Source organism: Neolamprologus brichardi, chromosome 10 (genome assembly GCF_056152115.1).
Source record: "Neolamprologus brichardi isolate AB-2024 chromosome 10, ASM5615211v1, whole genome shotgun sequence".
Lineage (NCBI taxonomy): Eukaryota > Metazoa > Chordata > Actinopteri > Cichliformes > Cichlidae > Neolamprologus > Neolamprologus brichardi.
This window is the reverse complement of record NC_142113.1, coordinates 24,796,603-24,823,913: the sequence shown is the minus strand read 5'-3', so window position 1 is coordinate 24,823,913 and position 27,311 is coordinate 24,796,603. Positions and strand designations below refer to the sequence as shown.

Genomic DNA, 27,311 nt, shown 5'->3' with positions numbered 1-27,311 from the left:
TGTGGCAGAGAGTGGGCAGGCCCAGTCTCGAGTCCGACCTGCGGCCCTTTGCTGCATGTCTTCCCTTTTCTCTCTTCCTCCGCTTTCCTGTCATTCTTCACTTCTCTATTCAAAAAGGCCAAAAATAAAATATAATTTAAAAAAAAAGAAGAATTGCACAAAATCTGCTTCTACGTCATCCTCTACTGCACCTATGCCCAGATTTCTTCTTCTCTTTTTTTTTTAAAGGTCGAACGTTTACCTAACTTACACTATCCAATCACTGTGTCACACATTGCTTCAACATGTTGCACGCTGATTGGATGCGAGTTGTGGGTGAAGGGAGGGTGTTGGGGCAGCACTCAGGAGAGGAGTACAGAAATGGAGAAAGCTCACAGTGCATTAGGGACAGCACGGTGCAATTCGTTCCATTGGCAGCACTTCAAAGAGGAAGAGGAGGGGGATAATCCACCCCAACATTAGCCCCTGGAATCTTCCACCACCAACATGCACACCCGCACACTCACACACAGACACACATACACACTTGTTCACAAAAGCAGCAGGCTGGAGGCTTTGGTCGTGGGGTCTGATTGGGTTGGGGTCTGGGGATGACGGGATGGAAGGATGGAGAGGATTTTTCAATTTGCCCGCAAATCAGAGATGATTGCAACGCTATCTTCCACACAGACACATACATGCACTTAGAAACACAATGTCATGCACACAACACCTCCACAGAAAAATACCATATGCAACGAACAAACAAAGCAAAGCAGGTGGACCACTTGAAAAAAAGGTCAGCAATGGATGACAGAGCAGATACTTACAGGTGGTGTCGGCGTGAGAGATGGAAAAGTAAAAGGAGGAAGAAAAGTGAAGAAGACGGATGAAGTGAAAGAGAGCTTGTGTATCGACAGCCAGTGGCATCACAGCAGTGAGCTGTCAACACTCACTTGGCCAAAACGTGACCAATTGGAGATCAATCCTCCTCATGGGTGACTTGCCAGCAGCAATTCTAATCAATCCGACTTTCTCCGTTACACACTTGGGCAGTGGTCAAGAAGAACACTGCTAGATTTGGAGCCAGCCAGATTAAACACCTTCAGATCAACCGCACGTCTTGATCTGCAATCGCAGCACAGCTTTCAGGCTATTAAATGCTGTTTTGAACATGCCTCAACAAAATGATCAGACACATTATTCTGCCTCATTTGCACAAAAACAATTTGAAAATTCAGACTTTGTGCCCCAACAACTCCACGGAAGCTTCTTAAAAACACAATAACATTGAGTTAAAGTCGCTATACTCAGGGTGTCTGTCCTAACATATAAAACAGAGTACTTACGGTGAAGTATGGTCAATAACTACCAGGAGTTCCAACAATTCAACCAAGACTACATGAATTTAAGAGTTCAACTACTACAAGTTACAGCTCCAATACACCTGATTATTAATGGTGCTAAATGGAGGTGAGCTGATGGTGCAACTGTAGCTGCATATAAGCATCACTCAGTGTGAGCCTAATTGAATCATAATAGTGAATAAGATGAAGCAAACAGTGTCAGATATTTGTCTCTAAGAGCTTAAGAAGAGCTTAAAAACAGCAAAGTTATTTTACATAATAATCACAAAATCCCCAAAACCAAAATGTCAGGGATCTAGAAGCTCATCTGTCACCACTCATAGGTTACTACAAAGTTTCCTTGTCATTTATTCGCTGTACTGCACAAACGAATGAGAATTCAAATTAATTGACAGTGACAAATGGGACTTTAACCTTGAGAACAATGTGGTTGAAGACCCATCAGACGATCACTGTGTGTCAGCTTAATTAAATTCCGACCAGTACTGTAAGAGGAGTACGGACAGCCTTGCCAGCACATGAGCCATCAGTCTTTCGGGCGCACGAACTGAAAAAAATAGAGATCAAATGTAACTGTCACTTTCCCAGTGTTGCCGTAGCAGCAGCGTCTCAACAGAACGGTGAAGGGTGGCGAGCAGAAACACCGAGCAGGGTGATACCAAAACTTCTCACAGTCTACAGTATGTACCCCATTTTATTTTTACTAAGAGCTGACTTTGGACTCCTGGATGTTTCTACCTGGAGTTTGTCCTTCCCACTGTCACCAAGTTCTTGCTCATAGGGTTCATCGGAGTTTTTCTCTGTATTATCACAGGGTCTTTCCTTCGTAATATAAAGAGCGCTGAGGCATCTGCTGTGGTGATTTGGCGCTTTATAAATAAAATCAGTCTCTCTATTATTCCTAATGTTTTTTGTTTGATAAAAGAAGGCATATGGAACATTAAAAATCGCAGAAAAATGACCTTTTTATTTACATTTCTGTATTAAGTGAAAGCCAAATGATGTTCCCCATAAATCTGCAATATTTGGATGTAATATTCAAGCTAAATCCAACATGTATTCATGGATTGCTTTAAATCACCACGTGTTTGCATTTTTCACAAATAGGACACAGTTGCCTCGAACACTGAGGTACACGTAGGCACCGTCTTTACATACTCTGAGTAAATAAGCTGTTTCAACTGTTATTTCCTACTGACTGCTTCGCTGTTTTGTGATAGAATGAAGAGAGTTAACCTTTGAAAGCTGAAGTGGTATGGTTCACTTCTACAACACACACACACACACACATCAATAATGGGTGGTCAGGAGGGAGAAGAGTTATGGAGTCCATGGACACACTGACTGGTTGAGAGGTTAGAAAACTGCAACAATCAATAAACCCTGACCACCAGAGACCACTGCGGTGTGGCTACAGTTACACAATTCTCTACACATCTGTAGAGTGGTCTTCCAATCACAGAAAATAGTGTACATCGACAGTGATTTGCACAGCTACAGAATATCTAAGTATAGCAAGGGCTTTCAGTTATTTGGCTCACCCAAATAAAAAGTGACCTACATAAAAAAGTTCAGCCCACTGTTTAGAAATGACAAGCTGGCTCTGTGGGAAGTGATTTGTGACTCCATTATTTCAAGTTAAGAGGTGGAGGAATTATCATCTAAAAGCCAAATTAACACCGTGGGACGCTGGACAAAGCACGCTGATCCGGTGGTCTAATCAGCACTGAACTTAAGTCCACTGGTCTTACCAGCTGAGGCTAAATGAGAAAAACTAAGGAGCAATTAACAAAAAAAAAACTCCAATTATCTCTTGTGTTTGTATTTGAACTCTTTTAGTTTTGTACAGAAAGGTCATTTGGTTAATATGGAGCCACCTAATTACCAAAAGGTTTTCTTACTATAAACGAAATTAAATCAACCAAGCTGAACAAAACCAAGGCAAGCCGAACACAGCCTGAAATTACACACCAAAGTATTTAACAGGAACTAGATTACCGATGCACCTTAGACTCTGCTGACAGAAATATCCTTGAAGGGGTTAAGAATCTCTCTGCAGTGAATATTTTTGGTAATTTAATACGTGAAGGTAAGCATATATAATAAGATTTTTTTTTGATTGTGGGAATGATATAAACAGTTGTCTAAATGTAAAAAAAAAAACCAGAGGACTCCTGCCGCATGTCCTTAGCGAACTGCATTTACGTGTATCCCCCTAAATTTTGGCCGCAGTAGATGTTTGGCTGCTCGCTGTAATTTAGATCCTGTATAGTTTGCAGGGTCAGAAAGAGGTTTTGAGAGCACTGCAGCAGCAGCAGAGAATACCAATGTACTAACAGAGCTCTGGAGTGAGGTTTTGAAGATGGGCACAACTAATTCAAGAAACCAGGCAAAAAACTGAAAATATTAGTGCGCGTTCTGCAGCCAAATGCAAGCTCTGATACTGAAATCAGCAGGGGAATATTTCAGCATTCAGAAATAACCTCAACTCTTAGCAGCTACAGTTACAAACTACAAGCTGCAAACATTTCATGTAGATAATGATAAGTTTTCTTCGATTGCAGCTCAGTGAGTTTCATAAAAGTGTGTTTTATTTAAATGTTAAGGAACATTGTGTTGAGCACATACATTAGCAGCAAAAACTTCCATAACCTCCTTTCTCCATAAATAGATCAACAAGTTTCTCATTGCACCAAGATACTGCTAACCCTCCAAAATGTGATCAATCCAGTTACAACGGCTACTACGAATGCAACACAACATGCAACACTTTGAGACTAATCTTAACTACCCTTTGAAATTTCTTCACCTGAGAGATGGGCCAGGCTTCCATTAAATCTTTCAACTTCCTCATCCACAGACACCTTTAATTAGAGTTAGCAGTTAAAACTTCAAAAGCCTCCCTGAACTTCTGCTTCCACAACCACAGAAGCCGGAAAAGTATTCTTCGCCGGGTTTAAAGCCTCCAGTACAATTAATGCCCATTAGCTCGCTCTTACGTTAGCCTCCAAATCAGGACACTTGGTCTACCTGAACTCATCAACAATCAAGGTGTAGATGTAGCACACTCCCAAAAACCACACCATGCGTTCAGTTCTAAAAATTGACAGTATCATGAAATTTACCATATTTGATTACTGGGGTCATTTGGGCCAAGCTAGAAACCATCTGAGGTGCCTCAGTAAAAGTAGGGAGTCGCTGCGGAGGACCTATTCTGGTATCCACCAACAAACTCCAGATCAAAGCCTTTCTCTCCATGGCACGGCAGCTGCACAAGCATTACCATCTCTTTCTCTGGGGAATAACAAACTGTTTCCAAGCAGGGGGCTCAGGAGCATCACAAAACGAACCCACAGGCTCTCAGAAAAACGAAAACGAAAAACGTCTGAACCAATTTCCACTATAGAGCTGACTTTCCACTTCCCGAGGGACTTTACAGTATGTACTGTATGCTATTCCTGTGCTCCGGGTCACCAGAGACGGAATTTTCTGTGAAGTTTTTTTCTCCAAGTCAGAAGAGTGGGAGAGAAAAACACGCCAAACAAATAAACAAACAAACAAATCTGAGGAAATTCCTAGAGTGCCACGCTGACTTTTTACATGAAGTAACTAATCTGTCACAATGATCACAGATCATAGAAAAAACAAATGAATTCTCCACAGTTGGTGGATTTTCACTTACATTTCCAACACTTGGCTATCAGTCAGTCACTCATTATATCCCTGAGTCATTTCATTACCCCGTCATCCTTTGAGCCATTCATTCATTTAACATCAATATTCATGAGAGCAAAAATCAACTTCATATGATACTGTCAATGATCTTTTTAATTAACATTCGGAAAAATGTAAATTAACTCGGAAATTATATCAGCGATACAGGGATGGATCAAGCACCGAGCACGAATATTCGCACATGTTCGAAACGCACACACACCGAACACACGCGAACAGAAAGAAATGATCCCAGAATAAAGCACTCTGCAAAGAAACAAGTTTTCTTTGGCTTCATACCAAACAAACATCGAAACAATGTCTGCATCTGATTGTCCAACTCACTCTTTCCAGGTCTTGTCGGAGGTGTGTGAAGAGTTTGAGGCGTCTGTAGAGGACGTCCTGCTCCTGTTGGGCCAGGTTGTCCACCTCGTCTCTCTTTAAGGTCACCAGAGGTCGATTAAAGTTGGCCTTCCTCTTCAGCTTCCAGAACTGATATAAGTAGTCCACCTTAAAACGTAGACACACATTTACCTGTTACGCTATCATAATGTTCGCATCGCTGCCATGTTTGATTTCAATTCAAGTCAAAGATGGCAGCGAGAAATTTCATCAAGTTAAAAATCAGTGCAAGCATCTGGTCATGGCTTTGCTATAAATCAATGAAGGCACTGTAGATGTACTGTAGGGCTGTGCGATATGACCAAAATCTCATATCCCGATATAAAACATCTATCGTCCCGATAACGATATAAATCACAAAAAATTTTATATTTTCTGTAAATTCTGTGAATCTCGGGTAGCTGAATTGTTTCCAGCTGCGTGTCATGTAGCTGGAGTCGAGTGTTTTAACCCAGTGGTCCCCAACCCCCGGGCCTCGGACCGGTACCAGTCCGTGAGTCATTTGGTACTGGTCCGCAAGAGTTGAGGCTCAGGTGTGAAATGTATAGTTTTCAGGGTTTTTATCGGTTTTCAGCGTTATTTTGTTATCGTTTTTATCGTTAACTCGGTTTTCCTTGGTCTTTTCATGTGTGTTATGAATAAATCTTCTTTTTTTCGGTACCGGTACTAGTTTTATTTTGTTGTATTTATCCACGACACCTTAAAGGCCGGTCCATGAAAATATTGTCGGGCATAAACCGGTCCGTGGCACAAAAAAGGTTGGGGACCGCTGTTTTAACCGATGCATGAAACTATACATTTTTAGACATAAGTTGTAACGGCCGCCGTTTTCTTTGTGAGTATTTATTACACGGCGTGCTGCGGGGAAAAGCCTGTTCTAACGTTTGAGTCTAAGGTTTATTTTTTAGCACCTGGCGGCTCTTTTTTGTGCTTCTCATCGGTAAATACTTTGCATACTTTTTCACGTGATTCCGTTTATTTTGAAAATTCTCAACAGGATCTTGAGCTTTATTGTGAAAAGTTTATGTGGAAAATAAACAAGCGGACATGCGATGGTGTTACCGTCGTTGTTGCTAACGACAACCCATAAAAACAGGCGCTTGTCCGTCCGTAGTGTGGTTATATTAAATATAAGAGAAAGAGAGAACTTTAAGAAATGAATATAGCCACTACAGTGACCATCAAAACGGTGAAAAAATATTACCGTAAACAGTTTATTTTGCAACACCATGAAACAAACGATAGCGTAAAATGAAACGATAGACGTTTTTATATCGTCATCCGATATATATCGTTATATCGAACAGCACTAATGTACTGTGCTTTCAGACTATTTTCTTTTTTGTTGTTTTTAATTGTCAATTAGAGGCACTGAAGCATTATAGTGTGAAATTCTAGAGCACATTTGTGCATGAGATTTATTTCAAAAAGTCATCCAGCTTTGGAAACTTTATAGTCATATTAAACTTCAATAATTTTCTCAAATTAAATATCAAATACTTGGATATTCTTTGTGATTTTAAAGTCAAAGAAAAAAGTTTACAAAGGTCTCACAAAATTACAAAATACACATATAGTCACATAGAGAAGAAAGGACTCTCTGCTGTCCTGTGAAAAACTAGGTGCACCATTACTCAATACTGTAGGAATTTTTTTAATTAAATAGCCACCAGGTGCTGCTAATCAAATACACATGATAAACTGATCATCAGCAAGTGTGAGCAATGCTATAAAAACTAAAGTTTTGGTAGTTTGCTGGTCAGGAATGGGGATCCTCACAAAATCAGCCCAAAGCATAGCTTAAGTTTGCAAAATTGCATCTGGAAAAAACCAGAAGACTTCTGGAACAATGTCCTTAGGACAGATGAGACCAAAGTAGAGATGTCTTGTCCATGATGTATAACGCAAACACAAACACCAACTGTCAGGCATGGGGGTGGACGGGTGATGATTCGGGCTTGTTCTGCAGCCATTCAGTTGACCAGAAACTCCTCTGTACACCAAAGTACTCTAGAGTAAAGTGTGAGTCCATCTGTCTGACAGCTACAGCACTGCTGAAATTCTGTCATGTAACAAGTAAATGAACTTAAGCACAGCAGCAAACCTACAACTGTCTGAAAATAAGAAGAATCACTGTGTTGCAATGAACCTAACCTGATTGAAATGCTGTGGTGGGACCTTAAGAGAGGTGTGCACACATGGAGTGTGAACTGTTTTTAAAGAAACGTGGGCCAAAATTCCTCCACAACAGTTTGAGAGGCTGATAAAGTCATACAGAAAATAATTACTTGAAGTTACTGATGCTAAAAGTTGTTCAACCTCACCGAGTGTACTGAGTTTTTCACAGGGCTATATAGAGTCCTGTGAAAACGTCATTTTTCCCATGATTGTAGACTTGACATTTTTCTTTTGTTAAAGATCCCCATTCATATTCACATTTGAAGGATCAACCTTTTACACCAAGGAAAATAAACTGGGACTGCACACATTAAAGAAGTGCAGCACTAAGAAAAACGTTTCACTCATGATCTGAGTAAGCAATGACTCTTCAAAGTCTGGGTATTTGACAACATGGCTACAATCCCAAGTATTTCATTAGTGTATCCAACTACAATGAATACCTCTATTAGATCATACACTGCAGGCAAGACACAAAGCACACTGAGGCACTGTGGTGCAATGTGGTTGCCCCAACCTTGCCAAGGAAAGTGAAGCGGTTCTTTGACAACACAACAATATTTTCTCATAGATTTGTGACCTTAACCACAGACAATATCTGAGTTTTTTCCTCTCTCAGCTCTATTATCTTTTTAAAACCCAAAATGGCCCTGCAGTGTTGACTCAGTATCAAAAATTCTTTTTTAAAAAAAGAACTCTTTCAAATCCATGGTTTAGCTTTCCTAATAAAAAAAAAAATTAAATAAAAATAAAACACTTTCCAGCAGCAACATCCATGTTTGGAAAGCAGATCAGAGCATGGTCTAAACAAATACCTGTAACTCATCATGCGGTCTACGAATACCTATGAATGGGGAACACTTGAGCCAGTGTGCTAAATCGAGGCAAGTACATGATTAGTCTTCTCATATTTCTATAATTTTATACTCTTAACATAAACACATTTTTCCGACTAGGCAATGTTCTCCCAGATTTCATCAATCAATAGGAGCCTTCAGCTTTTTGTTCTTTGGACAGAAACAGCACTTCCTAACAGCTTCATGCTTCGGTGAATCTGGCGTTCTGAAATGCTCTGCTGCACGTCGCTGCTGTACTGAGCAGTCACAGTATCTGCATACTTGCTCCCTCTTAGCAGGAACAAGTGCTGCTATTATGAGCTCTCTCATCGGTGAGTTTTTTCAGCCACTCATCTTGTTGACCATGTCTGTGCACTGTGTGCCTATACCTGAGTCACTATCTAGAGGAGCGGGTATTTTTTGATGCACATTCAGGCGTACCTATCCTATCGCAACAAGTGTTTAACCTCATTTCTTATAACTTAATGAGAAGCTGTAGGGTCCTAGCTTAACACACCTGGGAGACGGGCAGCCCCAGGTTTTCGGCAACCTCCCTGGGTTCCACGAGTCGGTAAAACTCATCCTCCAGCTCCTGAAGCTTCTGCTTCCTCTGGCTCACTTTTTCTCTCTCCAGTTGGTCGCGCTCAGCCCGCTCCGACGCCGACACTGAAACCAGGTGCGATACCGACCTCTGCTCCGGATCGCTGCTGCCATTTGTCTCGTTTTGCTGGTCCTGCCGAAGCTCGGAGGTGAGACCGGGGGCGGCCCACTCGGGTCTGGCGCCACCGTGTGCTCCGTTGGCGGTGGAAGCGGTGACGTGATTGCCGTTGCTCAGTCCGCTTGAGCTGAAGGTGCTGTTGGTGTTTGTACTGGTGTTGCTGTGCTCCAGGCAGAAGGACTTGAAGCGCACCTCGTCGTTCTCGGCCAAGATGGTCTTCATCTCCAGGCCGTGATCGAAGGCGCAGGTCACATGGAAGGCCACAATACAGGAGGGCATGGAGCACTGGGAGGAGGGACAGAGAGGAAATTGAGTTAAGGGACACAGAAATAAAAAAAAAAAAAAATGTCTTCATGTTCTCAGACATTTTGTCAAAACTGTTTGTTTTAAGCTGTCATTTTCGGTTGATTTATTGCGTTATCAAGGTTCCAGAACAAGTACAGCAAAGCAGAAAGACAGACCAAGTCACAACAAACACAGCTTTCCCATTTCTGCTGACATTCTGGTAACTTGGGATATGTTTCAATATGTGTGTGAGTGCATGTTTCTCAGTGCTATCCATTACAGGTCATACTAAGAGCTGACCTCCCACTGAGTCCCTCCAGGCATGGTACGATTTTGTGTGTGTGTGTGTGTGTCTGTGTATGAGAAAGCGAGAACCCTTGTGACTGTACTGGTGTCACTGCTGCATGCACATTTGTTAGTATGTGTGAGTGTGTGTGTAGATCTGCACTTATCAAAGTAGTTCAGGATTCGGCAGGAGGCTCGTTGGTGACTCTCTGCACTGCAGTGCATGTTAAGAAAAAAAATCACTGATCCGACCGGCTCAACCATCTGGAAAACAACTTTTCTACAAATGTCTCTCTCCCTTTACTTCTCTCTTCTTATCCTTATTTGGCTTTTATGCTTCATAAAAACTTTCTAAAAAGCTTTAAAAAGTTTTAATTGGAACTACTTCCTACCAAAGAAACAGTCCAGTCCTAACTGGCATTGGGCTTCTCAGCATTTCCAAATGTGGTTTGCACGATGAGGCAAAAAAGGAGACATAACTGGCTAGTATATTCTTTTTTGCTTGAACTTCGGGTTGGCTTTGGACTGTGCTGCCGTCTTCTCTACTGTCACACACTAAAGTAGGTCATCATCAGCCCGAACACCAATCTATCACTACAACCTTCAGCAGCACATGGAAAAGTGTGCGACTGTAATCTCAGGTATGCTGAGAGATCCAGATGAACCCACTCTCATTTCATCTTTTATGGGCTTAATATTAGAGCCTATTTGTGTGTGGGAGGATTAACAGAGATATCCTGCATTAAACTTACATGATTTGTGAAACAGCATGTGAATCCATGTGAAACCGCAAACTGACTAATGGAGACCTCCTATGTGTGTTATTCCCCAATGTGGATAATGATGATAGACTCCTTGCTTTAATTGGCTCAATATGTCAAGTTGTACAGTCACTGTTATATATTTTAGTCTTTTGAGCACGACAAGCTTGGTTTTTATTGAAAACTGCCTGCAAATACCACATTTTCACCAGTTCTTTCCCTAACGTTACCAGATACACTATCAGAGAGATTATGAGGGAGATTTGCCACTTAAACAAACCCCATTAGAAATCTATAGGGAAGTGATATAACAGCAAATATGAACACTACTGATTGCAAAGAGTCAATCAACAGCAAAATGAGAAAACATAAACCTACTGTGTTATTGTGCTAATGCAGATGAACCCTAGAAGTTCAAAAGGTGTGGCAGCCTGTACAGTGGGGGGAATACAGTGAAGTGAAAAAGTGTTTGCCCCCTTCCCGATTTCTTAAAACACAAGTAAATTACAGTTTATAAATGAATTATTATTATTACAATGATAAACACCTTCATTTAGAAAATGCATTTATTGTGATTACTTGTGTTTTCTCTAATATTATATTTGTCTGATGATCTGAAACATTTAAGTGTGACAAGTATACAAATAAATAAATAAATAAATCAGGGGGCAAACACTTTTTCAAACCACTGTAAGTATCTGATTCCCTGCTAAAAGTTTTAACTTTGCCAAGAAAGTCACTTGCAAAGAAACGAGCCGTTTATAATCTTCATGGTAGTTTCATTAATGATAAGAGACAGAATATCCACCCAAAAAATTTTCAGAAAAGCACATTACATAAAAGTTATACATTGATTTGCAGATCACAAAGTGAAATAGGTATTTGATCCCCTACAACTCAGCTAGATTTCTCTCCCACAGATTATAACCAATCACTCAACCAATTAACCAACCGACTGACCAAATAATCACAAATTCCCCTGATCTCAATATAAAGCACATCTTCCATTCCAACCGTTTCACCACCACGGCCAAGACCAAAGAGCTGTCATTTGATGTCAGGGACAAAACTGTAGACTTGCACAAGGCTAGAACGGGCTACAAGACTACCAACAAGAAGCTTGGTGATAAGGTGACAACGTTTGGTGTGATTATTTGCAAGAGGATGAAACAGAAAATGGCCATGAAATGCCCCCGGTCTGGAGCGCCACACGAGAGGTTGCATCATGGTGTTAGGACAATCATGAGATAATCTTAAAACTATTCTGAATGAGCCTGTTAATGATCTGAAGGCAGCTGGGACGATAGTCACCTAGTACACCACTGTTAACAGCGTTGGTAATGTACATGCCTGCCTAAGTTTGCCACTGAAAATCTAAATGATTCAGAGAAGGTGCAGGAGAAAGTGTTGTGGTCAGATGAAAGTAAAATCGAGCTTTCTGGCATCAACTCAACTTGCCATGTTTGGAAGAAGAGAAATTCTAAGTATGACAAAAAGAACACCATCCTCACATTCAAGCATGGAGGTGTTTTTCTGCTAAGGGTACAGGATGACTTCACCACATTAAAGGGCCAATGGATGCGGGCATGTCCTACTAAATGTTGGAGGAGAACGTCCCTCCCCAAGTCAAAACATTTAGTATACCAATTATTTCCCCCACTGTATATCTCATTATCGTGGTAAAGATGCGAGCGTGCCTAGTGTTGTTTCTCGGCTTGTATGATGTGGCACAGCAGAACACTTGTGCTATGGTGAAGAAAGTCCATAAACTCCTAAACAGTTAGAAACACTGATATAGCATGTATTGCGTAACTTTGTGCATAGCATACACGCCTTTTGTAGATGACAAAAAAAGAAAGCTTATTTTAGGGTAAAATCACCAAACTATTTCATTGTTTATCAGATTAGACAGTTTTATATTCTGGTAACCACTGGAATTCACGTTATATCTCTCCCCATTTATTTGACTCGGGGCTTTATGATAACTGATGATTGCCCATCTTAGCTACAAATGGGGTAAGCGTTTACCACAGCTGCCACTTTGTTACCAAGATGATTGCTGAGTGGCAAATTTTCTCCTAAAACTTTGACAATGTATCCAAGATATTGCGTCCAATAGATAACAACATTCTACCCATAAAGTGGACGAGTTTATTTAACAGCACTTGTTTAAGTCCCACTTCATATTGTGCATATATTTTATATGAATTTTACCTTTATTGACAAAAACAAATGATTTCCATATTTTTTTCCACTATGGGACTGTATCAGATCTGATATAGTGATCATGTTTATGGAATCTGTTTTTGATGTGCAGCAGTCTGAAATGACTGCATATGCACAAGCATAAGGATGTGAACATTCTGCAGTATCACCATTTTGTCTTCTTGGCAACACCTGCTAGATTTTACCATATATATTTTTTTAATATCCATATTTTCTTTCCATGACCTGCTTATCTTGACTCATCAGGCTTAACTCAATCCATCCATTTTGTGTCAAAGAAGAGTCAAGTGGCACATCATTGTATGCGATCAACAAACATAGCCTGGGTTAACAAAGACGGTGGATAACTATCCATTATTTGTAACTGGGTTTTTAGGTTTTTTTCAAGCTAGCTAATGCAAAGAAACCTTGGCTCTAATGGATTTTGCACAGCCCTCAAATCATTATGACAGTTTGGTTGGTTTTTCAGTGTACATTCTCATGTTTAAAGAGTTAATTTGTCCTTGTTTTTTAAGGTAAAACTAAATGGCTTTTCTCTGTCATAAGAAGCTTTGACCAATGAGTTAGCTGCCAGATGTGGGTTTAGAAGGCAGCTGTTTTCCTCCACCCCATCGGAGTGGAGCTGGAACCACGTTTTCTCCTCCCCTTCAGGTCACCTGCTGATCATCAGAGCAATCAACTGCTGTACAATAAGACCAACACGGCCATCCACACTCCGCCAGATTATGAGCTCACCCGACGTGGTGAAGAGGCTAATCTTGTTTTTATTTGCTTTTTCTTATGATCTGTTTCTCATGTAATTCTGTGCCTTTTCTCCTCGTCTCCACTAAGCCAGCCCCGGATCTCACATCCATGTGCAACCACTCACCTCTAACGAATGCCACTTCTTCTGCTGCCACTTGAGATCATTACTCACCTGCTGGATCACCGCTGCCGCTCTTCGGAGCCTTCCCACGCACCACCCTTCACCAGCTTCCTTGAGGGCTCAAAACCTCTCCCTTTTGGCACCCTCCCCTGGCCCGACTACCTCGGATTTCAAGTAAGGTTTTCTCACGATAATCCTCTGGACAACATTGCCTAACTCTCCTCCTCCTTCTCTGCACTGTCTAACTTGTCCTCTTGTCTCACAGATCTTACCTGGTCCCTCGCTACCTGCCTTCGCTCCTCATGCCCGCCTCTCTCTCCAGTTAATTGCATTCATATGTTCAGCTGAGCTCAGCCTTGTATTTAAATAAAGTTTGTTTCTATGTTTACGTTTCTTTAAAGTGAGTAAGAGCTCATTTAAGTTAGTTCATGCACTCTACTTCTCTCCGTCTTGCCCGGGCCCCGCACTTGAGTCCTACACTCACTGTTTGCTAAAGCTTGACAGTTTCACCTGATGCACAGATAAATCACCAAGAAAATAAAGCCAGTGATGAAGAAACAGAAGGTGTGATCCAATAATCACATGCTTAGCCTGTGTAAGACACCCCAATAAATACATCATCCTGATAAAACGTGGAGATACGGTCAAAGGTCTGCACTGTAAACCCATTTTTTTATTACCAACCAAATGTCAGATTGAGCCCACTGCAGCTGCTCTCACTTTTTCGGTGGCAAAAGGCAAAAGGTTGAACACAGCGTGGAGTTGGCTAAATGTGTTGTTTGGTATGAGCCAAGTCATTGCAAAAAAAAAGAAAAAGAAAAAGAAAAAAAAACAAAAACTCATCTGGCCTTTTCGACTGCACCTGCTCTGTTCTGGCAGGGATTCATTAATAATGTTTTTATCAGTGCCCACACTGCTGCTGACTACTTCTGTTTGTGAAGAAAACATGTTTCTCTAAAATAATCTTTGCAAGACTTAACTGAGAAAACCCCCGACATTATTCAGACTGAGGTTTGTTCATACTTTACTCTGGAACATTTTTTAACTTGTTTATCCACTTGCGATTTATCATCATTTCCTTGACCTGAAAAATTCTGGATTTGTTTCCTCTCTTTTTTTGTTGCACATGTATTTGGTACCAACCAACCAGAAAAATCAATGAAGCAACTTCCCATCTTTTTCAGCTTTAGGTTTAGCAGATTTTCCATCACTCTCCATAATTAATTTTAAACAAATCTATCCATTCGTTATATTACCACAAATTCAATTCGGGGTCATGCAGGCACTGGAGCTTATAGACTTACATTGGACCCTTAGCAAATTTAGAGTCACCAATTAACCTAACATGCAATCCTTTGCACCGTGGAAGGAAGCAGGAGTACCCAGAGGGAGCATAAACAGGCAAACTCCACAGAGAAAGGCTGTGAGGCGGCAGTGCTAACCACTGCACCATTTTTCCACCCAAAAACCAGAAAGGGGCAGAGATTAGAGAGAAGCTTGGACCTACAGTAACTAATCAGTGTGATCACTTGAGAGATCTCAAGCATCTTCCCTATATGTCAATCAATCGTCAATATAGTCAATCGTATCGATAACAATACTAGTATTGTAGCGCGATAGGATCAATAGTTTGTTTCCATCCTCCAAGTTCAGAATGTAGCCCACTGAATTGTGTTAAATTGTTTTCTTTTTTGGAAATATACCTCAAACATGCACTATGAAAACTGTCACAACCCTTTTGTGTTTCCCAATACATCTATTTTATTTTTGACCTAAAGCAAATTTAAACAACAGAAGTTGATCCAAAGTGCTTTAGAGCAGGCAAATTTCCTCCAAAAAGCCCAGTTTCAAAATAAATAAAAGGCTGATTGGTGCGCTTTGTAACTGTGGAAAGTAAAAAAAACCTGTGATTTAAGGGTCACATCTCTTAAATCTCTACTACATAAGTTGCTTTTATAAGTTGAAAGTATAAGTATTGTTCTTCGCAATACTAGCCCTGTATTTACTTGGTATCCCTTCAATAACAAAATGTGCAGCACTGCACAGGACTAGACTTTAAAACAAAGTTCTGTATGTTTAAACAGAATTCAGCTCCAATCCTATGATATTCCAACATCTGAGCTACTGGATGTCCACCGCTTGATATGGGAATAACCAGAGTCATAATAAAGCAAATTACATTCTTACGACATATTTTCAAGACCTTTTTCTATTCACTTATCCATCTAGCACACTTAGAGCTACAACAGTCTCATTATTAAAAGCTGTACACAGAATCTCTTTTACATATACAGTACAGGTGGCACTGGTTGACCTTCTAGTGCACGGATCTTCAGTAGAATACTAATTAAGAGACTCTTAAATCAGAACGTCCTGGCTAATGGTTGTTAGATATGTATACTTTGTTATGAGCGCTTCAGATGCTTGTTAGTAGCTCAGCATGAAAAGAGACAGGACAAGGTGTCATTAGACAAAGGCTTCAAAAAGTGGATTTCACTATTGGAAGTGGTGCCGAAGTGAAGAACACTCAAGGCTGAAGCTGTCTGACCTACTCAACATTAAAAACACACAGATATCAGTGGTAACACATGCTTTGTGCTTTAATGTCTGCTATAGAGTGAATACATTATCCTGCAATTGATCTACAATGATTGTATCACAAATCACAGCAAACACTTAAATCGAAAAAATAAATTAAAAGAAATTTTCTCTCCTGGACTGAAACTTTTCGGGGCGGAAAAATATTTCTTATTTCCGACTTTTCTCTACAACGTGGTTTACAAAGAACTCCTGCTGCTCGCGCTGCTGTGCAGAAAAGCATCTCAACTGATTAGCAAGTATGTTTGTACAGCAGTCTGCTTTCAGCTATGGAAACAGGAGAGTGAGAGTCTCCCTACGGACGACTCCAACTCTGGGGGTTCGCTGATACTACAGCAGGGATACACTGTCAGGAAACACCCTCACCGATGTGCAAACGCACACACGCGTTCGTATCCAGTACATAAATCTGGGATGTGCATATGCTGCAAGCAAATGCAAAAGCATTGCAATGCTTTAGGATTGCAGTTCACCTTCAGGGCACTTTTGAAGCTAAATCATGCACAGGCTAATGTCTGTGAAGTGGGTTAGTGTAAGTGTGTCAGCAGGGGCTGTGTTTGCATACTAAGCAGTCGCTTCAAACACATCCACATTGCCTATCAGGAAACTAAAAACTACAATAATTTGATGAGAGAGATGCTGTGTTTGGAGCATGCTGTGCTCATTTTGTGTCTTTTTACCTGCAAGGCTTCATTAATAAATTCATGGATCAGTGTTTCACCCTTTGTAATAAATATTACACATAGTGGAAACCTTCACATATCCACAAACCACCTCTGGCTGATGTACAGCATGCATGCAGGCTGCATGATAATTTAAAAAGAGGAAACTTGTTGCTGTTGAAATCACACCCTCACTTATCTTGGTTTAACTTGTTTGCAAACTGGTAGTTGAGATTTAGCAACCAGAGAAGGAAAAGAAGCAAAAGCTGAAACCCATAATCTGGAGCACTGTAGAACCTGTGGACGTTTTCAATGCTGCTTGTGTTTCTTTTGTTTTTTGGGGTTTTTCTTTTAACATTTGAAGACAATGAGATAGACGGGCAAAGCATTGATAATATACCTGAATGCAGGTCCCTGTGTGCTCTCGACACAGGCTGCAGGACAGAGCCCAGCGGCTGGCGGGGATATGGGACACCTTGGTAATGGGCTCCATCTTCTCTGGACAGCCTATACTCACCTAAGGAGGAACACAAAACAGTTAGTAAGAACTCATCTTACTCGAAATTATTTAAAAAAAATCTCACTTAATAATTAGGCAAAGTGCCAAACATATTTTGGTTGCCGCTTCTCAAATGCTGGAATATGCAGCTTTTTTTGGGATAAGGTAATATTCATCTGCGATGGTCATACAGGCAACTGAGGCTGAAAGACTCTTGGTGCATCTGGGGGCTTCCCATGATTTGTTCCTTTTTCACACCTTCTGTTTTTATACACCACTTTGCATTTAATCATTGACTATTATTAATCTCTGGCTGTCTTTCACTTCTCTTTTCTCCCCTCAACCCCAGCTAGTCGCGGCAGACGGCTGCCCCTCTCTGAGCCTTGCTTTGCTGGTGGTTTCTTCCTCTTAGGAGGGAGTTTTCTTTCCCTCTGTCGCCAAGTGCTTGCTCATAGGGGGTCGTCTGATTGTTCAGATTTTTTATGTACTATTGCAGGATCTTTACCTTAAAAAATAAATCTTCTTGAAGCAACTGTGATTTGACGCCATATAAAGTATTAATAAAATAAAACATTTGAACTTAGATCATAATTATCATATTCTTAAATATATTTAACACCTCAGCTACGCAACTTCTTCAGTTTCTGATTAAAGTAACCTCCCTATACGCATCCTAGGAATGACAGTTTACACCCAAATTTAGCTTGAATAACTTCACCTGTTTTCCAATTTCCAAAACTGTCCTCGAACCCAGAGCAGAGACACATGTGCTTCTTGGAAAAAGGTTACTGTAAAGCTCTGTGTGACTTCCTCTTTGAGCAGTTCATTCAGGACAGCTTTGGCCCCAGACCTCCCTGCACCAAATACAACCAAGAAGTCATTGACTTGTGCCAACCAGCCATGCAGAAAAGAAGTGAAGAGCACTCATCACCAAAGCGCTGTTTCTTCCTTCCTTCCTTCCTCTGCTGCCTATTTCTTTACAAAAAAGAAAAAAAAAAACATTCCACTTCTTTCACATCCACTTCTTGTCATATTTGAGGCACGGCCTTCTCTCCTTGTCCTTCACGCTTGTATTAACAAGCTGACAACTGATTTCCGCAGGTCACGCCTCCCCCCCCATCATCCACTCGTCCTTCTATCTGATTTTCTTTTTTCTCCACTCATCTGCTCAACCACAGAACAAACCAATGGCCTCTGCTCTTTCTGTTATTATCGATGTCTTTTGTACAACACACTCACACAGTTGATGCGGGGGTCAATTTTCACTCCATTGAGAATGTCAATAGAAAGTGCAATTCTGACAATGATGCCACAGCCGTCACTGTCAACGCGCACTTCTTTTATGCAGCTGATATAAGAGCCGGTCGATAAGAAAAGGATTTCCACTTTTTGAATGGTACAGTTAATTGATTGGATTGTTCAGAACCGTGATTCCCACGCGCGCACACACATACGCAAAAGTTGCACTTCCCATTTCAAAGCAGACAGATGAAAAAAGGGACAAAATCTAAAATCGCTTTAGAGGAAATCACTGTGCTAAATAAAAAGCCTTCTTAAAAGAGGGGCTCTTCCTCTTTGAGATTGAGTGTGTGTGTTTGTGTGTCTATGTGTAACTATGAGGGGTGAAAAGCTGTTTAAAAAGAGACCTCTCTCTAGGAGCTGAAGGCAGGCATAAGGCAGCTATGCACAGCTCTGGAGAGGCTGTATCATTTGAAGGCACACACACCCATACAAAAACAAACACACATACACTATAAATGTAAAACACACTTACACACAGTTTTTTCCACCACATATTCAGAAAAAAATCTACCAACTAGTAGCATGAAGCACATACATCTGAGCCCACACAAGGACAAGAGCACAAAACACACACACACACACACACACAGCACAGACATGCAAATTAACCCCCTCCGCCACGGTAGGAAGAGAAAACAAAAGCGAATGGAGCAACGAAAACAATTAGCCCAATCAAGGGTGACAGAAGGCAATTAGGAGGAAAAGGTTTGAGGTGCCAAAAGCCACTCTATTATTGAGAGAAATGTGCTGGTGAAGTGTGCCGCTGAATAGTCGGAAGAAATATGACTGGCTGTCTTAAAGGTGTGCAAGGCTCGAAGCGCATCCACGAACCTTCTGAAATGAGGGGGCTCCGTTTGGGGCTTTCAGATGAGCGACGTCGACAAAAGGTGTCATCAAGAAACGTCAAGACGAAATGAGCGGCTGCTGGGAGAAGCACGCTTGACAGCCAGGTTCCTCGGGAATCATTTTGCATTCTTCAGATTGTAAAGAGGAAGGTGTTGACTGGTATTTTAAACATTTACTCTAAACAAGTGGTGGAAACAAGTAACAGGTGCAAATGCTTCTCAAAATCTTCCACCAAAGACTTTTTTGAGTCTAATTGCAAAGCAAAGGCTTCACCGTAAAACCACAGCGATGCGCTACATTGCCAAAAGTATTCACTCAGGCATCCGAATCATTGAATTCAACTTTTCCGATCATTTCCACGGCCACAGGTGTATAACATGCAGCATCTGGACGTGCAGACTGCTTTTACAAATATTAGTGAACGGATGGGTTGCTCTCAGGACTTACTTGTCCAACAAGTCCAGTCATGCAGTTTCCTTGCTACTAAATATTCCACAGTCAACTGTTAGTGGAAGTGACTTGAAGCCATGAAGTGGTAGGTAGGGGTGGGCGATATAAACGATATATGATAGAAACGATATTAATTTGGCCAACGATAGAGATTTTGACTATATCGCTCTATCGTAATAGCGCATGTTGATGATGTCACCAAGCTGCGCCTGTTTTGGTCGAAAGCCTTGCAGCGGCTACAACCATTATCATCTGCAAATCATGGCGGGTGACAGTCATAGCAAAGAGATGAAGCACTTTTGAAATATGGAGAAATCCAAAAACTGCGCTTCCTCCACTTCCGTAACATTGATTCATTAATGTTGAATTCTCTCGCAGCTGCTATATTCCCATGTTGTTGCAGTATATTAATAACTAACCTCGTATTGTGGATGAATAATCTCAGTTGTTGTCCTGACTGAAGTTTGGCCGGTGTATAGCATCCTGCTATGCGATTGCATTTGTCCCTGACCACCAGAATCCCTCACGTTAACTTTTATCAAGTGGGGAAAAAAAGTTGGTGTTCATCCTCCAGCTTCACTGTGCTAATGTTATGCTAACATAGCTGTGTCGCTAGCAATCACGTAGCACAACATTATATACCAGGTAGTCCAACTTCAGTAGCCCTATAAACGCCACTGCTGTTTAGTTTTCTGTCTTCATTTGTGTTGGAAGTGGTAGCAGAGCTGTACGTTTTAATTAGTTTCAAAAATCTCTCAGTCAGAACATGGTATGTCATGTTTAGGTAGAAACTAGCGAGCTAACTTCCTGTTAACTTCTAACTCCGTTAAATGTAATAAATTCTGTTTTCATGGATGCCTGGATGTTAAACTTAATTGTTACACCTGGTAAAGCAGCAGCGCCGATAATTTTATTAAAGATGAAAGAATTTAGACCGTTTTTAACTCTCAGTGTTTGTCTTTGGGACCTGAAGCAGACAGAGTTTTGGACCCAGATTACTCCACGAAGCTCCTCACTACGGCAGCCGTAATGCTCTGACAATCCATCAAGCAGTGTGGCTTACCAAAGTTGTACTAAAACATTTTTTAACAGATTTCTGCACGCCCAAATCGGTTCGAGGTCAGTAAGCACAACCAGAATTCATACATAAGGCACATTCTCGATTTTTGAGAAAATTAAAGGATTTTAAGTGTGCCTTATAGTGCGGAAAATACGTTATACAGAAGAAAATAATATATCGCGATATATATTGTTACCGCACGTGCTTCAAATTATACCGTGATATGAATTTTAGGCCATATCGCCCAGCCCTAGTGGTAGGCTATGTAAAGTTACAGCTCGGTGTCAGTATATGCTGAGGCAAACAGTGTGCAAAGGTCGCCACCTTTCTGCACAGTCAGTTGCTACTGATCTACAAAGCTCATGTGACCTTCAGATTTGCTGAAGACCAGCGCAGAGAGAGCTTCATGGAATGGTTTTCCATGCCTGAGCAGCTGAATCCAAGCCTTACAGAACCAAGCGCAATGGAAAGCATCAGATGCAGTGGTGTAAACCACACTGCCACTGCACTATAGAGCAGTGGAGACGTTCTCTGGATGGACATCACGCTTCTTCATCTGGTAATCCAATGGAAGAGTCTGGGTTTGGCAGTTGTCTGACTGCAATGTGCAAAGTACAAAGTTTGGTGGAGGAAGTATCACAGTGTGGGGCTGTTTTTCAGGAGTCCGGCTTGCCTTCTTAACGCTTTACCATACCAAGACATTTTGAACAATTTCATCCTCCCCACATTGTGGGAACAATTCTGTGAAGCCAACAATGCCTAAAAGCGAATGTAGAAAAGGTTACACTTCCAGGGATGTATTAAAAATTCATTAACATGCTGGCTGCAATTTTAAGATTGCACAAAGAAACCAATCAGTATCTGACTGTATGTGGACCTTGTGACCACCTCTGTGTCTTTCTTTTAGTGTCTCACCTCAGGGATCCATAAGGCACAGCTGACGTGGACCCACTTAGTTCCACTGCGGGTGGGCTTGAGTGCCCCCCCTCTCTTGGGGCAGAGCAGACATTTTGGCTGGACCCCGAGAGCGCAGGTCCGACACAGCCAGTTCCCCTGGGGTACCTTCAGGATGCCGTAACATGCCTGCAACAGGGAAAAAAATAAAAAAGGAAAGTTATGACAGGTCTCAATGCGAAAGCTGCATAAAGATGGTTCTGAATTTACATAGGTTACCAACCATGACGTAACATGCAAGCCAATTTATTCTGGCTAACCAATTCTACCTACAAAGTCTTTGTGCCAAGCTAACCAGCCAATAGCTGTAACTTCTTATACAGTGGACAGATTACTAGTCTTGCTAATAAGAGAATGGAAAACTAGATCAAATCACCATAAATAAAAAGTTCATTAAAGACATATTTGTACACTGAAGCACATTAACATACACCCCATGTAAACCATTAGGTGTATATTAAAAGTTGTATTCCATATACTCTGTGTTGGCAAAATATGACAGTCAGCTTTTCAAGCCAACCTAAAAACAGTGAATTTTGTTTTGTTTTTGTTGTGATTGAGCACATAAGTGGTGCAGCAGCTGATCTGGTTCACAATCCATTAAGTTTTCTTGTTGTCGGTTGCACAAACTAATGAGAATTACAAGCCGCTGAAAAGTTAAGAACGCTCTCAAGCAGTTATATCGTGGACACATTCATCTCGACATGACTGCTGCAATACAATCACTCGGCCATAAAAAGCATGAAAATATGTGAACGCATCAGGATGTCACAGCACTGACCATATTACTCATGTCAGCACAATGGTTAATGGACTGGTACTTATAGAGCACTTTTCTATTCCTTTTTACTACAAGCTTCATTCACTCATTCACACAAGTGCCTGTTCCTATGCCTAAGCCCTTTTAATCTAACATCACACACCAACGGACAAATCGGAGGGCTTTTGGTTTGAGCACAGTTTGGGTGAAGACCAATAAGGTCATCAGTGTGCGAAGTAGCAACAATAAAATCATTAGGAAAGACTAAAAACCTAAATAACTTGCTTTAAATGGGGAATGGCTTTCCTGTGTTAATGACGTACTTGCTTGCAACAGTAACCGTAGAAGACATTGGGTGATTCCCAACAGGAATCTTGGCATAACTTTCACCAGCTACACCCTAAAGCCTGCGAGTCATCTTCCTTTTTAAGTTAAAATCCCCAACATACATTTGGTTTCAATGCAACAACTTGCTACAAGGTTTTATCCACTGCTGCTCCAATTACAAATCTCAATTTAATATTTCTTTATTTTAATAAGAACAGCATGAGCTTAAAACACATCTGAAATGCCACATAGACTTTATTTTGTTTTTTTAAAGCACAGCTGGGTTTTGTATGATCAGAGCTCCACCCAATTCCCCTTCCGCTATCACAGAGGGGTGCCATGGAAGTCTTTCATGCCAGCGTAACAGCATGCTTATATGTTTCTGATAAGATCCGGTCCCCAGGGTTAGAAACAAAGTGTTATTTTATTGTCAGACATTATTTACTCCTTCATTGTTAGAAAGGGTCTACTGTGGCAAGTGAAGCATACGTAATGGCTCTTTTTCTACCATTATCCCTATCACCTCAGATCTATCATATCAAAGCATTACTCCTTTAGTTGAGCCTCAAATGAAATTTAGACGCCCCAAATCCCAGACCATCACGAGGGAAGGACACATCATATTTCATATAACTAAAAAGGCAGAACACGCATTCATATTAGACTTAGAGGATGATAAAACAACAGAGACAAAGAGAAAAAAACAAACAACCTTCAAAGAAATGAAACACGAAAGTCTCCGTCTTTGTTAAAAGCAATTAAGGGACTCTATTGATGAAATGATTTTATTGATCAAACAAAGCACCTCAGCAAGCATGGCCCGTGTTTCACCTACCGAGCGTTAGGGAGACCACTTTACCAGGGAAGGAACAGACGGTGCTGGATGTGGTTACAAACTAAAAGCAATATTACTTAATACTGCTGGGAGCAACCTTTTCTTTCATCGCCTGCTACAATTTGTTTCCATGACACCTCAACTTTTGGCACGTACCTATTTTTACTCAACAAATACTACTAGGAAAACACCAGAGGCTCCTAAGAGTAATGTTTTGATGACTTGATCCAAAAGTTATTTATGCCCCGCGTTTTTGAAATATGTGCATGAGGCCACACATGCAAGGAAGAGGTGATGAAATATACGCTTATGCCAAAAACCTGCCCCCCTCCCCTCACCCCCAACCGGTTGCAGAAGATGGAAGCAACTCTCTGAGCCTGGTTGTGCTGGAGGTTTCTTCCTGTTAAGTTTTTCCTTCCTACTGTTGCCATCTGATTGTTGGGCTTTTCTCTGTGCTATTATAGCGTCCTTACCTTTCAGTCTGAGCACCTTCAGCCGACTGCTGTTATTTGGTGGAATATAAATAAAATGGAATTGAAAAAAAAGAAAAGAATTGGACTTGAATGGAAATAGCGTGCTTTCAAACATGCTTAGGTGAGAAAAACAGAGATATTTTATATATTGCTGTGCTTCTTTATGAACAGTAAGAGCAGCCACGCAAAGCTGTTATGAAATGGAGTAAAAATACGTTATATTTAAGATGATTCATATTTCCTCCTGTTTCACAGTCTGGCTTTTGATTTCATATGCAGAAAAAAATTCTTTATAGTTCTGAAAAATGAGAGGAGACTTAACCTCCAGATTCTGATTGCTAATTTTTGTCTGATAGTGGGAAACCGAGCAGGTTTTGTTTGAAATATCAAAAGCACTGAGCTCAGGATGTTTTTCCTAAACTTGAATACTCATTATAAAATCCTCATGCAACTTAAAGGAAACATTATTTTTTTTACTTGGATTTTCTTTCGATTTAAATAAAATTCAGCTGAGGTGGAGGCGGAGGTGGACACAAGGTTGTCTGGTTGGGAGTAAAGCCCAGACTTGAGGGTGTTTTCGACATTGAGGCGCGGCTCGCAAGGTCAACTGCCAGTCCCGGGCGGCCGCAGCCTCCACCACAGGCGGTCTGCTGTTGCAAACGAGAGGCTAAGGTGGGTTTCTGAGGTTTACCTACGGAAACTTTGTCGGGAATTTCAAATCTTTGAATTATCTTGGCTCAGACTGAACTTTGCAGAGCTTTAAGTTGGGGGTCACGACACACAGCTGTCAAATAAACGGTGAGAGTTGAATTTGTAACGCAAGAAAAAAAGAAAGGCAGTTGGTGCAACACAGTAACTGTTTTAACGTGATTATCTTGTTTTCATTACCATTGGAGGCCACAAACCATAACTGAAAATAACACTGAATTCGTCGCCCAGGACTCGTTTATTAGAGGAACTGGAGGTGACAGATTAAAATGAGATCAGTTCTGCAGTTGTGGGAAACTTCTTCCATTCTGTGTCATAACAGCAGGTAAGCAGGGGCAGTCTGAAGGGAGTGATAGTGTGTTAGTGCCAACTGAGCCGACACAATAATTAATATTCTGTCACTGTGTGACAAACACAGCAGAGCCCCTCCAGCTTCAGGCTGTCTCGGGAAGTATTTGTGAAAGAACTGCTCTATGTGCACCTTTGTGCAGTTCATGTACTCAGTCGCCTTCTTATTCTGCAGAAACCTACACAAAACTCCAAACGCAAGGAGCATACAGTGCATACAACTCCACAACTGTGCACAAACAAAAAATGTGAAGAACTTAAGCCCATAATTGCTGACCTGATGAACACAGACATTGCACTTGTCACAGAAAACCATCTCGTTGCCGTCCTCTCCCTCCGGTGAGCGGCAGACGTCGCAGACCACATCCTCATCGTACTCGATGCCCAGGCCTTCCTCTGTCTCGATGGCCTGCTGCATCTTCTCCTCGCACACACTCTCCAGCTCCACCAGAACGCACTCCATGGTGAGCTCATCGAGCTCCGGTAAGCCTGACAAAGTAAAAAACAAAAAAAGATTAGTTTGCATTTGTCGTACAGACGAAAACTGAACCAGACAGAAACTAATCATCCATCTCTTGTGAGGCAGGAAATTCTTGGTGATTAGTGGATTATATTTTGTCTGGCGCTAAGTTGTTTTTTGTTTTACACATATTGTTTTCTTTGAAAGCTTGGTTGAGTGAAAATCCAAAGACTCAAGCACGGCCTCTGGGAGAATGGATGAGTATTTAAGAAAATACTAAGCCTGTACAAAACAATTAAAGCTAAGAGTAGAGTTCCAAGGTCAACACTCACTGGTTTCTTTGAGTTCCTTTTATCGACAAGGATAACAGAAACGAGAAGCTGCTCATATGAAGTTCAAAACAAGCAAGCCAATTTACAGATTTCAAGTTATTTTGGGCCTAAACACTTTGCATAACACTAATTTGAAACACACACAGCCTTCATTTGCGTGTTTATCTCACAAGGTCACTTTCTGTTTCTTCAGGGCGGCTCATGGCGAAGCGTGCTGAAAATTAGCCGAGAGAGTGTCAGCTGGAGTCGACTGCTAACCAGAGTAAGAAGAGAAATATCACATGTGCTCTGCAGGCCCATTAGCTACCAAAGCCAAAATTTGAAGAAAAGCAACCAAAAAAATAAACAAAAAAGTGCCATTAAGCCTTTGTTGCCCTCAGCTTAGCTCACTGTGCCAAAATGTGTCGACATTAGCATCAGTATCCCTGCTCCATTTGCATCTCAAAGTAATGCCTTGCTCTAAGGCTGGTTAATAGTTGATGAAGACTGATCTAACTGGCAAACGCAAGCCTTCTTCCTCACGAAAAATAAAACCTTTAAGATACCAGGAAAGCAAACAGTCTGGTTTCCAGGATCGTGGCAAACAGATGTAGAATATTATTATCTCATTACCTGCGATAAGATGATTATACAAAATGGGTAACAGGAAGGCATTAAATCTAGTGTGAAAATATTTTTTGTTTTTTTTTTCCTGAAATGCAAATGAATCTGTTCACACAGATTAAATCACAGACTGCACATCATTTGGTCATCATTTTAAAGTTATGTGAAACCTTTGCAAACCTAAGGTCCAGGGGCCCGAATCGGCCCAACAGACACCCCAATGCGCCCCATTTGACATCTTTGGAAAATAGGAAGGGATGCATGAATTTTGGACTTTCAACAGTGTTAAATAAACTTTACAGTTAGTCCTCCACCACAGCCATTCAAATGAGAGCAGAGTAAAGTAATAGTTTAAAAAATTAAATGAAAAAAAAGTTTCTATTTTTTCACGATTTGTTATAGAAATGTTTTTAATGCTTTTTATAATGTATCCACAGTAAAATCCATAAATAAATGAATTTAAAAAATGGATTGGAAA

At 40.9% G+C, this 27,311-nt stretch overlaps 1 protein-coding gene across 2 annotated transcripts in view; it reads right to left on the bottom strand.

The window, feature by feature from the left end:
• jade2 (jade family PHD finger 2) overlaps positions 1-27,311 on the bottom strand; it is a 221,814-nt gene that overhangs the window by 76,428 nt on the left and 118,075 nt on the right. For both annotated transcript variants that reach the window (XM_006785027.2, XM_006785028.2), the window contains exons 6-10: positions 25,716-25,927; positions 21,949-22,116; positions 17,277-17,393; positions 8,994-9,479; positions 5,406-5,570 (exon numbers count right to left, since the gene is read on the bottom strand). In XM_006785027.2, the coding sequence (XP_006785090.1) occupies positions 5,406-5,570; positions 8,994-9,479; positions 17,277-17,393; positions 21,949-22,116; positions 25,716-25,927 (1,148 nt within the window). The remainder of the gene's footprint in view (positions 1-5,405; positions 5,571-8,993; positions 9,480-17,276; positions 17,394-21,948; positions 22,117-25,715; positions 25,928-27,311) is intronic.